At 34.9% G+C, this 23,801-nt stretch overlaps 1 protein-coding gene and 1 long non-coding RNA gene across 3 annotated transcripts in view; one reads left to right on the top strand and one right to left on the bottom strand.

Moving 5' to 3' along the window:
- LOC149490427 (uncharacterized) overlaps positions 1-23,801 on the bottom strand; it is a 129,939-nt gene that overhangs the window by 64,663 nt on the left and 41,475 nt on the right. The gene's annotated exons all lie outside the window — the stretch shown is intronic.
- On the top strand, positions 4-23,292 carry jp (junctophilin). Of its 2 annotated transcripts, XM_089704110.1 has the most exons (8): positions 4-723; positions 14,488-14,699; positions 17,154-17,431; positions 17,675-17,848; positions 18,065-18,399; positions 18,836-20,297; positions 21,723-21,929; positions 22,131-23,292. In XM_089704110.1, exons 1-8 carry the CDS (start codon positions 494-496, stop codon positions 22,215-22,217), a joined length of 2,985 nt encoding a protein of 994 aa, XP_089560236.1. In that variant the 5' UTR covers positions 4-493; the 3' UTR covers positions 22,218-23,292. The 2 variants fall into 2 exon arrangements, with proteins under 2 accessions (XP_089560236.1, XP_089560243.1); XM_089704117.1 differs by lacking the exons at positions 4-723; positions 14,488-14,699; positions 17,154-17,431; ... (1 more) ...; positions 18,065-18,399; positions 18,836-20,297 and adding an exon at positions 21,163-21,563.

Genomic DNA, 23,801 nt, shown 5'->3' with positions numbered 1-23,801 from the left:
ACAAAATATAGTTAATCTAAAGGTAATAAATTTGATAATATTGTACAACCAGCGTCTATGTTTTTTATTACGTAAAGATAACTACGGTAAAGGTACTTAGTCTTAAGGATAGCTTTCAGAAAATCCACTAAACTAAAGATTATTTCGACTTGAAAGGTACTTGTAGGTATTATTTATTAACTGCACTCTGCAGGCGCTTTATAGTGGACTAAAAGCAATGTATTGTAATGAAGTCAATAGAGTGTGATTAGTAGAGAATACAGAAGTGAGTGTATTGTGAAGCGTGTGGATTGCGCAGTGCGCTGGGCGGGCGGGGCGAGGCGCGGGCGGGCGCTGCTCAGCGGCGGCAGTACTCCTCGCGCAGGACCGCCGTGGTGTTCACTCGGCGGCGCGCCACGGCGCGACATGCCCAGCTGATGTTTATTTATACCGCGAGCTCGGCGGAGGGCGCGCGCGGGAGGCCCTCCCCTCCGCGCCACCACGGTTTCGCGTGATGCAGCCGAGCGAGCTAGCCGACACCGCGCACGCCGCTAGCGGAAACCCCCCGCAGCGTGGCCTCAACGGTGGCCGATTCGACTTCGACGATGGTGGCACGTATTGTGGTGGTTGGGAAGACGGCAAGGCTCACGGCCACGGTGTGTGTACTGGACCAAAAGGACAAGGAGCGTATGCCGGCTCCTGGCATTTCGGATTCGAAGTATCCGGCGTCTACACCTGGCCCAGGTGAGATAGTGTCTCAGCCCGGGACTCGCACATGCCCGAAATCCGCGTCCGAAGCCGCTCCAAAAATAGTCCGCTATTAATAATTGAGTTCGGTGTTTCGCTAGAAAACGCGTGTAACAGCGGTGAAAGTGCCTAATGCTTCAGTCAGTTGAGAAACTATATCTATCTACATATCGATCAGTAGCGCTTGATAATGATAAGATACTGATAACACTATCCGTAGGCACAAAATTGTCCGGGACCTCGTATCAATTGACCTATTATAATAGTAGTAAACAGATCTATTAGATGCCAATGTTTTATGAGAGGAAGCAAAACGCGATTTTATAAAATGTAATTGGGGCTAATGTAGTGCAGATGTTCAATTTAAAATAAGAAAACTCTAGCTCCCTGAATAAAGACAATATGTAGTGCATTTTTTCTTTCCAATAACCGATGTAAAAAACTAATCATTACATTTTATTTATAAACTCAGATCTCTATGTTACACTTAACGTTTATACACATCCGAACCATAAATCATTGAAACGGGGCTACTCATCAATACCTAATGTGTGCTTTTATCTGAGTTTCAATAAATGGTTGTCTGTATTATATTATGAGATGAGATATACACACATCAAACAGTATGTGGCTCTGGCAGAATGCGTTGCTGTGCCAGGCTTTCCTATTAATCTCGGCGGACGGCTGCTCCCGTATAACCCACATTCGCCGGGTCGTTGCTCCATCAAAATAGAGAACCCGCGACATTGTGTGCTTTCCCTTACTTATAGTATAGTATCGATAATAAATCATTTCATTTTTTTACATAAAATCAATCAACAAAAAATTATGCCCCATTAGGGCTTTATCGAAAAAAATAATCTATAACATTGCCTACTAGGACCATACCTACATAAACGCTTTTTCTTTATGTAAATTAAATAGTGCCAAAATTGCAACGACCGTCATTGACCGGTGGCTCTATCCACAAAAATTGCCTGAAAATTATAAAAAAATTGCTCTTCGGAATTTCAGTAACATTGTTTATATTTTGTACCTACTATGTATACGTTAAACCATTAACCACAACTATTATAATAATTTTAACCACACTAGACACATTAATTATGTATTTGTTTTTATTCATTTACTCTTGTCTCAATTATATACTTATGAAAATTTTTAATATAATTAATTACTCGATACTAATTTAGTTGGATTCTGATAAATATAAATTATAATATAGATATTATCTCTTAGAGCTCTCTGTAATTTCTTAAGCACTCTAATATATCTACGTACATGCAAATGCCTCGGCCTGTATTTTGTTTTGCTGGAACATCGTGATCATATTCACTAGGTACCAATTTTGTGTTTTGAGTCCTCAAGAGTACCATCTATTCAAATGTAATGAAGTCTAACCCAATACCTACATAATATATTGAGGCAAACATAAGATTCTAACTACTTATCAAATAACAACCACTATAATGCCTAACACAGGACGTGTGGTTGATATGTGATGAGCTGTATGCCTCTATATGAATAACATTTTTATACGGTACTAGCTGCTCCGCGCGGTATATTAGTATAGATATATACCCTCCACTTACAATCATCCTATCAGTTATGAGTTTCCTGTTTTTTTTCTTGTTTTTTAATCACGTATACGTATGTCGCGCCCTTAAAATGTATAGGAAGAACAAAATTATAGAAAATAAGGTACATTTTAATATTAAAACATTGAACATATAGCGTAAGTTTTAAACCATACTCTTAAAGGTTATATCTAAATTAATTAATTATATAGAACTACTTCTACACAGTACAATTGGAATAAAATAATTAAATAAATTATCTACCTATCTATTAGTGGCGTGGAATCGTAATGAGAGAAGTATAATATACTGATTACTGACTACTTCAGGTTCAGTATATTAAGCGATGACAACAAGAATAATAATGTTTAGGTACTTAGGTTTGCATGTAGCAAACTCTACTAGTCTACATAAGATCAAAACACCACGTTTTGATATGTAGAGACACCTTCACCAGATAGGCATCTATGTATTTCAAATTTTGCTACACAAGACGTGTTAGTTTAGACAAGAACAAAATAAGAAGTTATCTTGTTTTTGTTAGCCTTATTTTCTACATTTTCCCTAAAATAATATTCAATTCAAATAAAGGCATCACTGGCGGCCGAGCTGTCAGGCGTCACCATGGTCGCGGTACGCCGAAAACAGGCGGGTTATGAATGGCGCCTCTTCTTTTCTATTACCTACTTTTGTATTGTATTATATTTAAAACTAGCGGTCAGCCCCGGCTTCGACCGTGGTACATATTTACGTTTTCTCTACATAAGAACCATCCTCATACTTCAAGGAATATAATAAAAAAAGTATTATCGAAATCAGTCCACCTGTTCACACGTGATGCCGTGACAACGCGGCACTTCTATTTAGATACTTTGAAAACGTAAAAAAGTTGTTGTAGTAACATAACTACTGAAGATGGACATATGGTATCGCGGACTTTCTTGTAGATATTGATCCATTCTATAATACCTTAGAACATTTTTTTGTTCTCATCTTCAATAGTTTCCGCAGCGCACGCGATTACAGAATTTTTATTAAGGAATTTTTTACACCTTGGGTTACATTATTGCATTTTTTGTAAGGATCTCTAATTTTTTTGAAAATGCAGTATAGCCTATATTCAGTGAAGATGCATCTTTCTAATGGTGAAAGAATTTTTGAAATCGGTCCAGTAGTTTATGCGTGAAAACTATACATACATATACATAATTACAAACCTTTCCTCTTTATAATATTAGTATAGATTATAATATAATGCGTCTATAAACTAAAATAATTTGGAAAATCCAAAAGTGCACGCCTCATAATTTTTTTTAATAATTATTTATTAATTATTATTTTTGTTTATTAAATAACAATTAAACCACATCGAATCAGACCCTGAAAAATGAAAGGGTTCTATTCCTGAGCATACTCAAGCGTAAGAGAAAAAAAAAGACTCGATTAGTAAAGTATTTCGGTCGCTATCGTGTTAACAAGAAAATCCTCCGCACATACAGACACACGGACGTCCAAGACAGAACTTTTTTAAACTGTTTTTTAACTAGTTTAAATAACAAAAATGACATCAAAAATATCATGAATGTTAAAAATAGTGTTTTTTCTTAATATGTGTGTGTATGTATTATCTTACAAGTGCAATGTATGATACATAAAGACATTTTAAGTTTGAAAAATCAGATGTTTTGCGCGAAGTGACAGTAGTAGGTACCCACCTCAACGCTTCGCTTATGAGGCGTGCAATAAGAGAGAGTGTGTGAACAAATAACTTAGATAGGTAGTTTAAGTATTATGTTGAATTTGCAGCAAAAGCTCCTTTGTTTGCGTTAGGTATATATTCTGTAATATTTTACTCAACGATCATTTTAATTATATATTTACATAGGTAGGTACTTTGTTTCATTAATTTGCTGACCTTTACCTATGCTCCCCTGACCCCGAAGGTCCACTAAGTGCAATTGCTTCTGGCAAGTTTAATGATTCTTTTTTTGTATATTCATTAGATTCAAATCGGTATTTGATCAAAGATAGTTGATAGGTATCTATTTATTAACAACAGTAGCTATTCAATTATTATTAAAAATAAAATATACAGTTTCGCTTTTTTTAGGATAGAACTAGAATTGGGTGGATTGATAAATCTTTATGTTATCTATTTATTAATAGAGTTCAAGTTTGTTTGCATGAACTTGAAAGTTTGTCGTTTGTGCCTGAGTATTTTTTATGTTTTAAACCCGGATCAATTTAGGTTTAACAAGAGCTGCAAATGTCTAAAACGTCAAACGTAAATGGATGTTAGTTATAATTACTTATGAAATACTAGCTTTCCACCCGCAGCTTCGCCCGCGCAGTCAAAGAAAAACCCGCATAGTTCCCGTTCCCGTGGGATTTCCGGGATAAAACCTATCCTATGTCCCGGGGTAAAAAGTAGCCTATGTCCTTTCTCGGGTATCAAAATATCTCTTTATCAAATTTCATGCAAATTGGTTCAGTAGTTAAGGCGTGATTGAGTAACAGACAGACAGACAGAGTTACTTTCGCATTTATAATATTAGTATGGATTGCGTATAACTAGTTATTTGTTGATATTTATTCTACATACTGAAACAATGACAAAATACATAAATATAACTCATACTCGCTAAGATAATAAGAAATTAAGACATCACATGCTCTACATAGAGTTTTACTGAAATGTAGTTACAACTACAGAAGTTCCTCCTCGTACATAATATTATGTACCTAATAATAACAGTTAAGCGAAATTTAATTGTTATTTAAATCCGTCACTTATTTTTTTAATATTCTAAAAAACCACGTAGGTACCACGTAGTTCCTTATATTGAACGCGGTCTTACGGTCGGTCCCTTAGCTTAGGCCTTAGAGCATTAAACCAAGTCGGTCCCAGGGTATAAACAATAAAAAAATCGTAATATTATGACAAAAAATATTACAGCTACAGATTTTTTATAAATGTAACTAGTTAGTTAGACTTTGATTTATTGACATAAAAAAATATGTATGGGGAGTGAAAATCAGGTCAAAAGTTATACATAGGTCCCAACCGTCGCCTAAGTAACTACTACACATCGTCACAATGACTTCTAGTTAGTAAACCAAGCTCCAAGTGTAATGGATGCCTCTTACATGCCATCTTGACCTATTTGGTTCCAACTGTAAGCCTTAGGTAAAGTTTAGCTACTTGACAATCGCTGGCCTGTTGAAAAATAAACTTTTGTTCCTCTACATGTAGTAGGTAGATCTTATCTGATTTTTCCTGTAGGTTTTAATAAGTTCCAATATTTTACACATTATAAAAATTTAAAATTAAAAACTTTGTTGGTAGCTATATAGACCTTCAGTGTGCTTATTGTAGTTAAATAGACGTTGTAACTATATGTTTGTTTAAAAAAAGCTCGCGTCTCTTTTTGTGTGAGGAGATCTCTTTACGGATGTTTACTTCTATTCTTTTTAGGTATTTACGGGCGTATATAATGTTTTTTAATGAAATACGAAATAAAATTAATGAGTTTGAAATCCTTTCATAAATTTATAACATGAAATTTCGTATTTGTACTAACATTAATGTTGTATTATGCAGACGCAATTCATACATCACGTTGAGTCATTTATTTAGGGAAGTTCTCCGCAAAGATTAAACAACTTTATCGGCTAATATTAGGAGTAATATAATTTATAATAATAACACAAATTTGATGTCTTAGAGTTAGTTAATCAACGTGTGTGCTATTTGCGCGAAATAGAGCAACCTTTGGGTACCGCGGACTACTTACTTGATATTAATTGAGATTTAGAAGTATGACTATATTATAGATTCTAAAGTTATTACCTATTTAAAAGCTAGGTAATCATACTAGTTTCATATCTAAATCAACTTGCGTAGGTATTGACCAGTCATCAATTTTATAGCGAATTTATTTTTTGTTTATGTTCAAGTTCTCTGATCAATGACAACAGCTATGAAGACAAAATATACGTAGGTAATTACTTTTACGTAATATGTCGTTGAATAGACCAATGTGGACAGATTCAGAAGCAGATAATTTCTCAGAACAACAATGAATTTTATAGGAGGCGGCATCATAAATTTAATAAGTTACTTTTATGTTGATAAAACGACAATTGGCCCATTTTTATTTTATGAATCTCGGTTAACCTACAAACTAAAACCGTTTATATCACAGTCTATTTTTCTTTAATACTTTTTAACATTTTCTTAGCCAGTAACCAGCACAAGTGCCAAATATTGTCTAGGTGCATTGGCAGGGCAACTAGGTTGTAATTAGTTGTGACTCACAATATTCTTTCTGATTTTACACGATCGAAATGTGATTATCAGGAAAAATTAATTGATGTCTTTGACTTTTAAGATCTTGTTTCTTGATAACAAAAGCAATCTGTAATCACCACATACATAATAATTAATCATATACTTATATTAGATTAATTCATTCATTCACTACGATTACGATTCTACGCAATCGTCCTAAAATACCAAGCTGACTGGAATTCCGCGAACGATCCGAACAGTTATTTGAAACAATTATGAGTAACGCCTGTTTTGATACTCTATCAAAACTACGGGAAACTTCCTACGACAGAGCTAAGCCTCCAATTAGCTATATTAAAATAGTAGGTACGCTGTTTATTAATCCAACATTTTTAATAGATTCAATTAATTGTTATCGAGGTGAATGTGTATGTATGTACATACCTATATGATTTTTGTTACGTAAAACGTCGAATAAGCTTGTTTATTCATTATCACACATTAGTATCGTGGCGATAAGTGAATATTAAGTGTTTGGAATCACCACGAATCACGATAATGTCACGAAAATACTTCTGAATCTACCCATAGCTAAACTCATTGTCATTTTCGTGACAAACGTTGGGGCGTCATAGGCGTGGGCGGTCGACGCTGCTCTGTAGCATTCTGTAACGAGTTGTAGAATGTAGTATTGTTGAAAATAATAAGTACAACTTTGTTTTCTTACCTATAGGGCATATGTAGAAGTCAATGCTTCTAACGCTTCCAAATAAAATACACGTGTTTCATATGTTCACATACATTTTTAAAATCCGCCCTACGTAGCGCCCTTTAACATTAAAGGTACGGGATTTATAGATTACTCTATATAGTTTTAACAAATGATATTTTATATAAACAAGCATCGAGATATATTACTAGAGGGGTTATTCCAAACAAAAACATTGCGCGCGGCCGATGTGGTGGGGTACGTGTGGAACGAGCGAGGCGTGGCTTCAAGTTCAAAGATTAAGCAATGCGTGCAGATGCGACACATTGTGCAATCTGTTTACTCGGTACAATCTGGTGGTACTGATACTAGGGAATTAATAAAACGAGGATTTTATATTAAACTATGTATTTTAATTTCCTTTAAATAATATCAATTTATTAAGCTTTTGTCGTTTTGTGTAGTAATCAATAGTTTTATCAGTTTTTGCTTCATGATGTAATTTAAATGGATACGATGATTCAATGTTGATGGCGTTTACGTATAAGAAACTCACATTTTGAAAAATCTCACGCGAGATTCGAGGATGGGGGAGGGGTTGAATAAATTCTCACGACATCTCACCAGGGGGGGAGGGAGGTGCAGAAAATTTTAAAAAACACCTCACGTAATTTATGGACGCCCCCTTACTCGATCACAATTTTTGTAACTTTACTATAAACGGAACTACATTTAAAAATATACTTTATTTATTGAGTTATAAGGTTGCTTCCATTCTGTTTATTTACATTCTCAAAAACATCAATCGCTGCAGAGGTGGCTTGCGACAAAGGCGGCTTGTGTCAAAGGCCTCGGCGATATCATTTAAGAACATAATATTATGTACTTTAGGCAAACTTGTTATAAGATCTATTTTACTTTCTTATTAGTCCATTTGACAAGGATATTGGGTAAGATACCTATTGGAATAATTTTATTATTATGTATGTACTTATTAAATCCGCGAATAAAAAAAATTTTTAGTCGTGAATATAGAAATTGGGTCGCATTTTTTTAATCCGCGAATAGTAAAAACACGAATAAAGGAAGCGCGATTAAGGAACTTTTACTGTATTAGTTTCTGTGAATGTTGTGTTTATTTGTAATTGTTGTGCATAATAATTTATAAATCCTATTGGAACAACTATTGATTAGGCTTTTTTTAATAAATAAAAATAGGTAAATAAATAAATATTACTTAATATAACCTACCGTTTTACTTTGCGTAGTCGGGTAAAAGTATAAATATTTAGGTACTACACCACGGTAATCTTTCCTAGTAGATATTGTATATACATAGTTAAAAAAATCCAGTTACATTTTTTTAACAGACTCATCGATAGTGTCACGTCTGTGCTGTTAGTCTATGAAAAATGGCGCGAAACGCAGAACGCGTGGTGATTTTTCGCAAAATGATAACAATATTAGTAAAATGCATGACTTACTCATAATAAGGAAACTTACTGGTGAAAAGTCACTCCTCGGGCTTTGTTTGTATTATGGGAACTGTTAAAACAATATCTAAGCAAACACGAAGGCATTTTGAACAGAGCAATAACACGTGTTGACGCGGCAAGCGGGGGGCACAGTCCGACACAGACTAAAGAGACTTGTGATTCTTACCTCTAGCTCGTGTTAAAGAGAGTGTAGTAGCGATCGCCTCTCTAGTACGTAGTACATTCTATCTCGATGTAAACAAGAGATTTTTTCATCCATTTATAGTAAATATTCATAATATGATAACTTCAAATTATAAAGACTAAAGACTTAAGACATATAAAAAAAAACTAAAATAAAAACATGATTCCTTGATAATTCCGAGAATTACACCTACAAGTTTTATTCGACTACCACTTTAAAACATTTATTCATATTTTTTTTGTGGGCAGCTTGTTTATGACGTCGATAGTGAGGAGGTAGCGAGAATACATTAACATAATAAACAAGGGTGAATAATTAAGGAATAGGTGACACCGCCCTAGTTTACGTTCAAGGTCATTGTTTATTAGAGCTTTGTCGGTTAAACTTGCAATATTACGTTACGGAGCGCTGATGTACCTACAACTCGCGTGATATAAATAGAGGTTAAGCTTGAGTTGTTCATATTCGCGTATGGAACAGACCAATCCATTATCTTACCGTAACTAATAAAATCTGAAAGGAATTTTAGTATTGCTCGCTATAGACGTACATCTTACGTTGTTTGAATTTATCGAAACTTTCACGTTCTTCGTTTTATTTTCTTCGTTACTAGTATAGGTATGTATCACACAAGTAGGTACCTCTCAACATAGTTATATTTCATAATCACGTATGACGTTGGAAAACAGTTTTGACCCATACCAATATATCAATATATGTATGTTGTGCTACATGACACTGCATCTTGTTATTGGTTAAGTTGACTTTAGAAGTATTGTATTTTAAATGCTCCAAGGAATTGTAGATTTTACTAATTACCTGTGTGCTGTGTCTTTATATTAACTTCATGGTTTTCTCCATTTATCTATCATATTAATCACTGAAAAACACGTAGAAGGTAGATGTTTCAAATAAATAAAAATCCTTAGCTTAGTCCAGTAACATTTCTAAATGTTAAGTACTTAATTATGGTCTACATGAGACTTTTTATGAACTGGTTACTCGTAGACGGCTTCGTGTCTTTATACTACTCGCAAATATTATGTAGAGCTGCTTAGTGCTATACAATTTACATCATTAAAAGTGTTTCGTAGAAAAGTAATTAATTATATAAAACCCACATTTTGAAATACATAATTTTTATTTATCTATATATATAAAACTCAAAGGTGACTGATATAGTGATCTATCAACGCACAGCCCAAACCACTGGACGTATCGGGCTGAAATTTGGCATGCAGGTAGATGTTAGGACGTAGGCATCCGCTAAGAAAGGATTTCCCGAAATTCTTGCGGGCACGGGGAAAAATGGGGATGCACGTACAAAGTCGTGGGCGGAAGCTAGTTCACTATATGTAAGAAAGTAGATTCTTATCAAGAGGCTAAGAATCAAAGTACCTATCATAAATTGAGCCGTAGCTGCAAACGGTTTTATATATATGTAATTCATTTTCCAACTTATAGACTAAAAACACAAACGAATTATTATTTATTTCATTCAAATACTAGTCAAGAAATTATAGGTTAAGTAATATTAACCCATATAAAATAATTGCATACGGCTTGAGAGTCGTTTAAAAATGCAGTAGGTAGTTATATAAATGTATTTTAACTGAATGTTCCGCCGCGTAGACTTCCAACGTAGGCGTTCACATAGGTTATACCGTATAACTTATACGAGTACATATACCCGTAGTGGAGCGAAGCGCTCTTTAGTCGTTGGAAACTAATGCTGATAAATAAGATATATGCGAATGTTTCCTGTAGATTTTTGTTTTTATATATATTCTTCGTTTGTGCTGTTGGTAAAAACTCAATTGGCCAAATCGTGAAATGAGCCTGAAGTAAAATATACATGATCATAACGAGTATTGCAATAAATGTTGCCTATGTATTTCATATGAATTTTGAAAATAAAATTTGGTAAAGGAATTATGGCAAAGACTTCTGTACCTTAGGAGGACTTAATGAGTCCACTCGCCTTCGTCTCGTAGACGAAATATTATGTATAATTTGTTAGTTCTGTCTTTAATTGTTTGCCTATGTTAATTTTATGTTCCATATGTTTCGGTTTTTGATTTAATGGTAGCATTTGCAAAACTATTTACTACACGTGGAGTGATCACACTCCATATTGTTGCAATCGGTGTACCTAAATGTGTACCTCGATATTATATACCGTACAAATAAAACGGACAGAACTTTTGTTTTTTTTTTTCAGGTAGTATTTACTATTTTTAACCGACTTTATGATTAAAGTCTGTCAGTATTTTGTGAAAATTCTTGTGTTTATGAAATGAAAACTTGCAATTTTTAGATAGAGAAAAGCTTATGGGTTCGTTAAACCAATAGGTAAGCTGTTGTTATGTTTCCAAGTTGAATAGGTACGTACTGTAGTTTCAAGTTATAACTTATAAGTTTTCATTTCAAGAGACATTGTCAGTACCACTTACTTTTTTACCAAATTCCTGTGGCTCCTGCAAGCTATAGACGTAATTATTTTTTTCGTGCTTTAACTCGGCATCTAACTATGATGTATATCGTAGGTAAGTACGTTACTAGCGCATTACATAGTGGCTTTCATTGAGTGAGTTTTTAATTTCAAACTGCTGAAATATACCTATATTTTCTTACGAATAAATGGTATTATGTTTAGTGGAAACCTCACAACAACAGGTATTGATTCGTATATCTATTGTTATCGGCGAAGATGGCATGATAGAGCACACCTCCGAGCTATAGACACAGTATTTCTTACATAGTTCCATGCAGCTTGCTGTAATACAGATTTTATGGATGTTAAATTTTTGTAGTGACACTAATGTCTAATAGCTGTGGTACAAGCACATGAGCATAAGAGTGTTAATTATTCTAATAAGTTTTTAAAAATTTCCACACTAAAAAAGTAAGTCTAGAAATTATTTTGCTTTTTGGAAGCATAGCCTCGACTAAAGGGATCTTAAATGTAAGGCGTACCTCGATAATTTGTTTCTAAATAAACACAATGGGTAAAACATCTTATGTAAGATAATGTATTAGATAGGATAGTTTAAACGTGGTTTAAACATGTAGGTACCACGGGCGAAGCCGGGGCAGATCGCTAGTACAATTTATAAATCTTCACACAATTATTCATCTAATTAAAATAGGCTAGCTAAAAGTATGAAGTTTTGTACTTAAATACAACACAAAACAAAACTAATCCAGTACTTCATTGTTCTTGTTTTTAACTTAAATATCGATTTATCGGTTCTTCTTCATTTGTTATTTTCCTAACGGAAGTTTCCTAAGGTACTGAATAATTGTCATATTAGGCTTTGATGTTTTTAAAAGAGCTTCAGTTGAACCAATAAACAAAACTAAAGATTAATCAATTAAGCTTATTACATTTGGCCAGGATTTTGTCCTATTTTAGTCTCATATTAGGAAATTTCAAAAAGTACAGAAATACATATAGACTGGGGTAGAAGCCTTTAAAAATAATGAAAAGATAAAAAAAATCGCAGTCGGATGAAACCCATTAGAAAAAGAGGGGAATATGATAAATATGTAAGGAAAAATAAATTACGGTCAATCCGAGTTCGGGAAGTGGGAGGGGGGAGCTTTTAAGAGAAAAAAATGGTCTCTCTCGATTTCCGACAAAACTACAAGTCCTACGGAAAAAAGTTCAATGGCAAAGTTGTAGGTAATAAAAGGATCTATAACTTTTTTATTCACAATTTTTTCACATAACCTCAAAATTTAGGTGAAAAATTCAAAAAACCAAGTTTTTGGTTTTCTATTTTTATCTACTTCAAAATTTATTGCTTTTTTACGAAACTTGGTGAAAACTTACTTTATTATGTCTCAAATACACTGTAATTTATTTGATTGAAAATATTTATTTTTTCGCCTTATTTTGAATTAATACCAAAAAAACAACCTAATTTTCAATCGAAAAGTCACCCGTCAAAATATCAGCTTTTTTCAAAAACTTGGAGTGCCTTTTATTCATTGAAATCTCTACTTTCATATGGTGTAAAAAAAATAAACACCACCATAGTAAATGTTCTCAGGAAATGCATACAAACAGTGTGATAATGAGCTTTTTATAAATCAGGCACACTTCTCGAACTCTATATCTTCTCTTGTATCGGCTTTTCGGTAATATTTCAAAAGAAAAATAATTATCTGTTCTAAGTTTAATATTTTACAGCATATTCAAAAGCAAAATGATGTCGATATAAACATTTCAGGTAGTTCGAGAAGTGTGCCTGATTTAGTAAAAGCTAATTTTCACACTGTTTGTATGCATTTCCTGAGAACATTTACTATGGTGGTGTTTATTTTTTTTACACCATATGAAAGTAGAGATTTCAATAAATAAAAGGCACCCCAAGTTTTTGAAAAAAGCTGATATTTTGACGGGTGACTTTTCGATTGAAAATTAGGTTGTTTTTTTGGTATTAATTCAAAATAAGGCGAAAAAATAAATATATTCAATCAAATAAATTACAGTGTATTTGGGACATAATAAAGTAAGTTTTCACCAAATTTCGTAGAAAAGCAATAAATTTTGAAGTAGATAAAAATAAAAAACCAAAAACTTGGTTTTTTGAATTTTTCACCTAAATTTTGAGGTTATGTGAAAAAATTGTGAATACAAAAGTTGTAGATCCTTTTATTACCAACAACTTTGCCATTGAACTTTTTTCCGTAGGACTTGTAGTTTTGTCGGAAATCGAGAGAGACCATTTTTTTCTCTTAAAAGCTCCCCCCTCCCACTTCCCGAACTCGGATTGACCGTAATTTATTTTTCCTTACATTTTTATCATATTCCCCTCCTTTTCTAATGGGTTTCATCCGACTGCGATTTTTTTTTGTTTCAAAAATTATCTACTCTAGTCTAATAGTAAAGAAAGCATCAATAAGTTATAAGATAATAAGAATTTGGTTGTGATAGTGAAGCCATGTTCTCTAGATATGTAGAGTATATTAACGGAGTCGTTACAGCGTTACATTTCACTCCAGGGAGCACTGGATGATTAAATGATAGTAATTTGCATAAAACTCTCTGCTCGGGAAAGTTTAATATCTCTATGCATTGTTGGCATGCCAGTCGGGAGTCTATTATTTAGTCAAGTGCTTGTTGACAGACACTGACAGTGGGTTATGGGTAATTGAAGTCTAGTTTCTCTTAAGTACCTAATAGAAAACCCTGTGAGAAAACCTAAATACTTAGTACTTTTGTAGAGATATCAATAGAACAGTTTTTTTTGTCTGATTTGTAGAAATGGATCAAAATGGCGGTAAAAATAACATTGCATAATAATGTGCCTAGAGGAGATAAATTCAGATAAAAATTAAAAATTATCACGTCCGCGTCATAAGAAGAATTAAAATATGACTTTGGTAAAAACCAACTAAACCGTATTTCAAATACACGCAACAAGGATAAACACTGTTTTTATTTTTATACAATGAAATTTGGCTACGCTGTACTAATTGTTGTCCTCGTTTTTCAGCGGGAGCTCGTTCGAGGGACAATGGCAGAACGGCAAGCGACACGGACTGGGCGTGGAAACACGTGACCGCTGGCTGTACCGCGGCGAGTGGACGCAAGGCTACAAGGGCCGCTACGGGGTCCGCCAGAGCACCACCAGCAATGCCAAGTACGAGGGCACCTGGGCCAACGGACTGCAAGACGGATACGGCTCAGAGACGTACGCCGATGGCGGTCAGTACACAATCTCATTGCCAAATCATTTGAATGCCGACAAAAATACCTCAGTTTACATGACTGTGACGTACTTGTGTTGTGTAATCTTTGGATTTTTAATCATAACAATTAAAAACGGATTGGCAACGAATTAGCGATACAAAAGATCAGCTAGAAACACAAACTCTATTGTTAAAGTACCTACAATGTATTACTTTATTATAACAAATGTACAAAATTATCTCTACTATATTTGTTGTGATTAAAAATAATTTTGACTCATCTTTTGACACGTTTGTGTCTGTAAGCAGTTATTGAAAAAATGTAGCTTACGTTTTATGCCGGACATGTTTTCATAAATTAGTCATCGTTTGGAACGATTCATAAAAGCTCGGTCTACCGGTCGTTATCTTGTTTTATAGCGGCAAACTAATTTCCCCATACATGCCTTAAATCCGCCTGGTACGCTTCTCTCGACAGCTTAATAATAGCACACACATGAATATCACCCAATGACCTACATAATGAGTATGTGAACTAAAAAGAAAACCCCAAACGCTTATACAATGCATGCCCACACATTCCTATGAGTAAAATAATAAAATGTTATATAGGTACGTTCACGTTTATACTTACATTATAAAAATAAGAATAAAATAGGTTGTTAAAATCTCGCAAATATATTGTGGTATAGGAGAGTTTTAAAAACGGTGTAACTATTTATATTTAAAACAACAGGTGGATTCTTGTATAAAAACAGCATTAAAACAAATTGTTTAAGTTTCATTATATAGCAGATCTATATATTCTAGATTATTTACGAATTTAGTAATTTTGTAAGTTGGTATATAAATTTTGGATAGGTACGATACACTACGATAACGTCACATAATTTTCGACGCTTGCCGTTGAGTCACGACCACATTAAGATTCGTCATTCATAAATTCACGAATACGATTTAAATAAGCTAATTATAAAGCCAAAATTAATCATGTGGGAAGTATTTTCAGAAGGTTAAAGAATTTGGATTATTAACGTTAGTTAATAATCCAAATTCTTTTGCTGAATATGATAGCCGATTTTAAAATGTTAGTCTGAAACGGCGGATTATTAGGAGGGGAATGATCTTGATTTATGGATACAAGTGTTGAGCAACAGCTGTATGTTTAACATAGCTTCTGATGGGGAAATTCAATAAGCATTTTTCAGCTGTTTTTTACACGTAAATGGCTTCAGTGAGTTGGCCCTGCACGCCCCGCCATCTGCGGCCCTCATCGGTTAAAATTAGCATGGGCACGCCTGCTTTGCGCGCCGCAACGGTACATAAGCTTATCGACGGCTTGTTTCATGCTATAACAAAAGATCAAGAAATCCGTTTAATCTTTCCCGCTAAATGTAAGCATGCAAAACAAACAAAATGTATAGACAAAATTGTATATGCCTATAGTGCGTAGTTGCAACTCTATGCTCATTTGTCCTTCTAAATTCTTTACAGGTTTTTAGGGTCTATTAAAAGCACTCGGAGAGACTTTATTTATTCCGGAATTAAGGCAATATGCACGGTTTATATTATAACTTTCAAATTTAATTCGCCATAATATGCTCTGTTGCAATTTTTTATCAGAAACCTTAGATATCACTTGCATAATTAATTTTACCTAATGTAACCAAATTAAATAAATAAACAACGAGAAAAAACGGTCGTATTCGTATCTTAATTTGATTTACAATGAAATTTCTTACAATTTACTTAAACAATAAGTGTGATACGTTGCACGTTAAATAAAAGCTTGTAACAAAAATGAGTTGACGCGTTGCAGCTTACGAAGCTTTTCAGGTTCGAATTTTTTTCATTGCCTTTTTTATATTGCTTCACCTGAAAAAATTCCGCAGTTAGTAAAATAGAAATCGCTCCTATGAATAGTACGATAGTGTTTTGCATATATATTATATAGGTACATAATACAGGCTGACTAATAATTAATATTGAAACGACCTCCATAGCCTAGCCTTGAATTTATCATCCCGTCGATTGGAATAATGATCTCGCTGAGGGATAATTTATATACTAAGATAGTTTTACTGTGACTGTAAAGCTTTTACACTATTCAAGTTATATCTCTTATTTCTTTACAACTGACAATATCAAAGTGATTTTTATGCATGATCAATCTTTTTTATCGTCAAAGCCTATTTCATCTGGACATAATAGAGAATTAAACACATAGGTATAGGTAAACTATGATATGAAAATAAACATAACACTGATTGTAACCTTCATAAGCCATGCGTAAAGTAATTGGCTTGGAGTGGATTAGTTTTCCAAATGTTCTAATCCAGACCATAAACCATTAACCACGTGTACTAAAACATTGCTAATGTGCATGAACGAAATTACATTATTTTCAACCAACTTCCCAAAGGAAGGTTCTGCGTTTTTATATCATTTTCTAATACAATATATAACGCAGGAACATATCAAGGACAATGGATGCGAGGCCTCCGGCACGGGTACGGCGTCAGGACGTCCGCGCCGTTCGGCCTCGCGTCGCACTACCGCGGCGGCGCGCGCGAGCACCGCGGCTCCATGTCGTCCTTGGCGGACGCGACCGGCGTCCCCGACCCGTCCGACAGGCGGAACAACCGCATGGACGAAGCGAGGGGCGGCTTCGTACTTAGAACCAATTCCGACGAGCCGTCGAGAAGAAGGGGCTCGTTGGGTGAAAAAACGAAAAAAGGACTATTCAATGTAAGAGCCACAAATAAGCTGCATTATGCAAAATAAGCTAGAATATTTTGATTCCTTCTTAATAAAAAATAGTGAATTTTCAAACACAAAGAGCATAATATACAAAGATAGAACACGTTACTAACTTCTAAGCGACAGATAAAAAAGTATACTATAAACGCTCAGATATCATAAAAACAAGTGACCATATTTACCGTTGATATTATGAACTAATACACATAAATATTACTTCGTTGTCCACAGAGGTTTCGCAGAGAGCGCAGCGCTGGCGACCTGGACCCGCGGGGCACAGCTTCGGTGCGGTCTGGAGGCTCGGGGGGCTCGGCCTCATCCTGGGTGTCGTCAGTCGAGAGCACGCATTCAGCCACCACTCGCGTCTCTATGCATACCAACTCCAATACTAGCTTCATAGTCGAGGTTTGTCAAAAATCGTTTTAAGCTTAAGAAAATGCAATATATGTGTGATACAGTATATAATCATAACACCAATAAACAAGTTTCCTAAAATTCTTTTGAATGATCGAAACTTCTCTTGTTAAATTTCAATAATAGCTCTGTATGCTCAAGCTTTATGTGTATTAAAGTAGGGTAATAGTTATCAAATATGTTTTGTATTCATAAAATATTTTTCAGGATGAACACATAGATGCCGGTGTAACGGAAACATATATGGGGGAATGGAAAAATGATAAACGCACTGGTTTTGGCATAAGTGAACGCAGTGATGGTCTTCGATACGAGGGTGAATGGTTTTCGAATAGAAAGTATGGTTATGGTGTAACAACATTCAGAGATGGGACAAGGGAAGAGGGAAAATATAAAAATAATGTCCTCATAACCAGCCAGAAACGCAAACATATGTTCCTCATGCGTTCAGCTAAATTTCGAGAACGAATTGACTCAGCAGTAAATGCAGCGCAGCGGGCATCTAAGATTGCATTGCAAAAAGCTGATATCGCTATTTCCAGGTAACATGCACATTATTGCATTGAATTATATAAACCACTTTGGTTCTAAATCCATACTAATATTATAAATACGAAAGTAACTCTGTCTGTCTGTCTGTTACTCAATCACGCCTAAACTACTGAACCAATTTGCATGAAATTTGGTATGGAGATATTTTGATACCCGAGAAAGGACATAGGCTACCTTTTATTGCGAAATATGTACCACGGGCGAAGCCGGGGCGGACCTCTAGTAAATAAATAAATTGGAAGTCCCAAAAATGTTTAATTTTATAAAACTGTATTCAATAAATTTTAATTATTTTTTTTAAATAATGATCATTAGCAACTAAAGGCATAATATATTAATTTTATGAACTATGAACCAATAAATCATTTTTTTAACTATTTTCGTTATGATTTTTCCTAGATCTTTGATGTATTTTTTTTATTTTAGGACAGCAACAGCCCGGGGGAAAGCCGAGCAAGCCGATGAAGCGGCAGACCAAGCCAAAGAAGACTGTGATATAGCACAAGCTACTGCTAAGCAGTTTGCTCCTGATTTCAAGCATCCTGGATTTGACAGAATAGGTTTAAGAGAAAGATATAGGCAAAAGCCCTATGAGTCACATGTAACGGCACCCCCAGTACAAGAATCTGAAAAGATCTTGGACGGAAAGAGCATTCCAAATCACATCCCTCCGACACATACACAACTTCCTCAAATGAATAAAATTCCAAACGCGATTTCCTCTAGAAGACCGTCTGCGCAATACACAAAACCGGGACAATCAGTCGATCCAAGACTTGCAAACAATACCGCTTATAACCCAGATGAGAGAAATATAGGAACTAGTTATGACTCCTACTATAACCCCTCACAAGACACGTGGGCCACGTCTAGTAATGTACAAAATACAGGAATAGATAGTCAAAAACAATATACAGGCGAGCCGACAAGTATGTATAGTTCATCTCCACTTACCCAAGCTGCTACCTATCGTTTACAACAGCAACAAAACATCGATCAAAGCAATCAACAATACATTAACCAAGACAGACGTTTGTCTTCAGCGACTCGGCCATCAGGTAACCAACGAATGCCTCCACAAGAATGGAATACTGGGCCAGGAATACCACGTCGCCAAAGTATTCTAGCTCAACCGAGACATGATCCTCAAGGAAATGCGTACGTGGACGGCGGTACAGCGGCGTATGGCAGAAATGAGTTACGAACAGGTACCGTTCATTCAGAAGGACCGTTATCGGACAGGCAAATGCAAAACACAGATCAACATGGTTATAGACAGCAAGATTCACAAATGTACAGGCAACCGATTGACCAACAAGGTTATAGACAGGGACCAGATCAACAAAACTATAGGCAAGCTCCTGACCAACAATTATATCGCCAACAAAATATAGACCAACAACAATATCGACAGGCTCCTACCGATCAAGATGTAATGAATGGTGAAGGAGTTGCTAGGCAAAACACAAGTCGACCATCTATTGATTATTTTGATCACTATAAAAGACCGCCAAGTAGAGATTCAAGTGTAGACAGGTACGGAAGACGTTCTAGACAACCGTCTGTAGAGGCTGCAGTTCCAAGTAGTGGTTCAAGATCTGGCTCAATAGCACCACAACCGACGTCATCATCACGCCCTCCTTCCCGTGCGGCGACCCCAGCGGGCAATGGACATTTAGCCTCTGGCCGGGGATCCATCTCCCGCGCGCCATCTCGAGAAAGCCAGCCCTTTGATGATAATTTATTGCGGAAGCGAACACTCGGACAAGAAATTTCACCCTCTCCATATCAACCAAAACGTACGGAGAGCTTGTATGTTACTCAAAACCCAACACCTCCACCGCCTGCACCAATGGGAGGAGGCGGCGGCGGTGGCGGAGGTCGTAAGGTGAGAGATATTTTTTATTATTTATGTTTTAAATTATTTTTCTTAGTACTAAATCGTCATACAGTGAAGCCATTTATATTAATTACTAGCGGTCCGCCCCGGCTTCGCCCGTGGTACATATTTATGTTTTCTCTACATAAGAACCACCTTCGTATTATAAAAATACGGAATATAATAAAAAAAAAATTCGGTCCACCCGTTCACTCGTGATGACGTGACAACGCGGAACGGGTTTCATTTTTATATATACATTATACGTATATAGATCAATTAATCAGCCATAACCGATAATATGTTAACTATAATTTCTATTAATTGTACAATGTCTCATGTTATAATTTTTAGTTTTTAGATTTTTACTTCATACACGTATTCTGAAATATTTCTAAATTGAGGATTATTACTAAATTCATCTTAATCATCAATACTCAGAGTATGTGTAGATGAATATGAGTATGTGTAGATGAATTTATATCAGAAAAATAATGATAGATTGTTTTTTAACTATTGTGTAATTTGTACATATTATGCAACCTGTCTATTACTAAAAAGAAAGACTAACAAAATGTTCATTAGAATTAGTCTAATTCTGGCCTGAAACTAAATGTGACAAATTTAATTTCATCTAATGTAATAGCCGCACTAACTAAAAGCATTTGGCATTTGTACAAAAGGTTAAAAAACACCATTAAAAATACCGTACTGAAGTAATATCACGACGACATTTAATACATGTTATTAGCATTGAAATGATGTAATTTAATAAGTATCATTTAAATGAATATCGTACAGTATAATGCAAGTCGTGAAAGTGATGAATAGGAACATTTAATGCATGTATGTTGTACCTACGTTACGTTTGGCTCAGTAGGCGGTGGGCGGCGGGAGCTCGCCAGCCCGTTCTATTTCTAATTTGAGACAGTCATTCGTAGCCGCTTTCCGCGCATCACCTCCTTGCTAGATATAAATAGGAAATTCCGAATATTTGATAAAATAAACAAAAACCATTAAGTGTTTGTTATTAGGGTCATAAAATTAAGGTTATCGACAATATGGTTCAATTAAAAATCAACAATATAATAGTCGCGCGAATTTAATAAACTTTTCGCCCATTATACAATTAGAATAAAATCTAATCAAGTGACAGTGGAGGTCGATTAAAACATGTGGTACGTGGAGGAAGAAGAAGATGAAGATCTCATGTGCTCGCCGGCGATTCTCGCCCGGCGTGCTAGTGAGAGCTGGATTAACGTTCCTCCCGTTGAGGTATCAAAATTAAATGACTCAATCCAATCAATCACTACACGTTATCATGCCGCTGAGGCTTAATTAATTTCTGAATCACTATCCTCAATCGGTCGATATAAGATTCTGTAAAAGGGCACTTAGGCATTTTTTGCTTGATATTATCTGAATTGATTTCAGATGCTTAGCACGCCACAAACGCTGCAGCGTAAGAAGTCTCTGCCCGACGTAGCAGGGATGCCGCGGATGCCCGACGGCGGCGGCATGTCGCGGGAGGAGGTCTCTGCGCTGGGGTCCGCGCGACGCGAGGAGGTGCGCCGAATGCACGAGGAATCCGAAAAACTGAGGGCTAACCCTCTTCTGTATTTAGTCAGTCCACAAGTCAAGGTAATGTTGAATTGGAACTTACTTGATTTGTATATTTTCATCTTTTTCTTGGGGTTTATTGCCCTTAACTTTAATTCTTGTAAACATCTAATAAGTTGTTTACAGACTCTGACTTCTTTTGTAACTTTTTTGTAATCTTGAAAATTATTTGTATTTATTTAGCTGACACCTGTTATTAAAATAATTATTTCTTACTTTCAGGACTGGTTCTCGCGGCAGCAATTAGTGATCTTAGTGCTATTTATTAACATCTCATTAGGGATAATGTTCTTCAAGCTGCTCACGTAGCGTCGGCGAGTGGCGCACCCGCGCCTTTATACATCACAATAATGCCACTCAATTATACCTTCTTGTACTATATTTCAATCAAATAACATTTAATGCGATCCTTGTATAAAACATTTTTATACAAACATATAATGTAAGAAACGCAAAGAAAACTATTCCTTTAATAATTAAGGAACTTCGGTTTGCAAGTGTTAATTGAAAATGTGTTTGTGTGTTATGTACGACAAAATTCTATATCGAAGTGCAAATAAGCCCCCACCTTTTAGATCGCAACAAGCAACCACGTGTGAGTGAATTGTTGGTGTCCCGTCGGTAGGATTTAAGGAACAGATCGCTTTGATTAGCCTGCATATTGTAGGCGTTTGCTGTTTCGTTTAAACGGGGGAAAGTATTTTACAAAATATTAAATAAACGTTTTCGATATATTTGTAAACGATAACGCACATTAAAGTTACCCAAAAGAAAATTATTTATATATGTATTTACGTTATATATTTGTAAATAATTATAAAATCAGATTGTTTAGCCTTCATATAGCATAAGAATTCACAAAGTTTATTTATTGTTTTGTTTAAATTGTTTACGCAAGTGTTACTATTTTCTTCTCTTTAAAGAGAAAGTGAAATCTCTTTTATTCTTAAATATATTTTTAAAGTAAACATAAATTAATATAAATGAGATGTTGTATAATTATGTACTTAACTTTGACAAAAAGTTTCGGACGTCTAAGCCCGACTTATTGGTGCGCCACGTTTTCAAAAATTTATAATATATTGTAAACAACGTCAATTTATTGTTATTAAAGTTTATATATCGATCAATTAAAATTATTTTTTATGTTTAATTAATAAATAAAATTAACATGAAGTGTGTGAATGAGACTGTTGATGTAAGTACTGGTACTGGTACAACGAAAGTTGTGGGGAGACACGTGCAAACGTTAAATTACTAATTTAATGCAAGACAATTTTCGCAGTTTCATTATGTAAAAAATATAAGTTACCCGTAAGAGTTTTAATTACTTGTATCGATTTTATCTACGTTTCACAAATAAAGTATTTTAACAAAAGTAAAATGCAATGTTTTTCTTATCTAGCTCTCTCCCCCATTGCTCCCATTGAAGTACGAATCATAATGAAATTAAGAGTAGCAACAAACGCTATTTTTGTAAACAATGATTAATAACGTCAACACATGAATTGCCAATTTAGAAATATTAACGTTCAGAATTATATAAAAAATTGGGTTTATGGAAATTCAGGAATATTATTTCAACACCTAGAAAAAATAAACATTTTTTATTTAACCAAGGACTTCAGTCAATGTAACAAAATAGTTATTATTAATCAAGCCTACTCGACCGTAAAAATATGTTCTCCTCTCTTTAAATACGTAATCCGCAAAAAGATGATTATTTTTGCGGACTATTTAAAGACTACCAAGTTGAAGGTTGTGTACACTAACAAAAATGTTACAGAAATCACAAGAATGACATTGGTAATAGATAGTAGATAATAGATTTAATTGGCGGGAGTCGTAAAAGTAATCAAAATAATAACCGTAAAATTTTCAACACATAATAAA

This window comes from Colias philodice, chromosome 2, assembly GCF_061535455.1.
Source record: "Colias philodice isolate Cphi_HAF_F1 chromosome 2, ilColPhil1 Martin Lab GWU primary, whole genome shotgun sequence".
In the NCBI taxonomy this organism is placed as follows: domain Eukaryota; kingdom Metazoa; phylum Arthropoda; class Insecta; order Lepidoptera; family Pieridae; genus Colias; species Colias philodice.
This window is presented reverse-complemented; position numbering and strand designations above follow the sequence as displayed.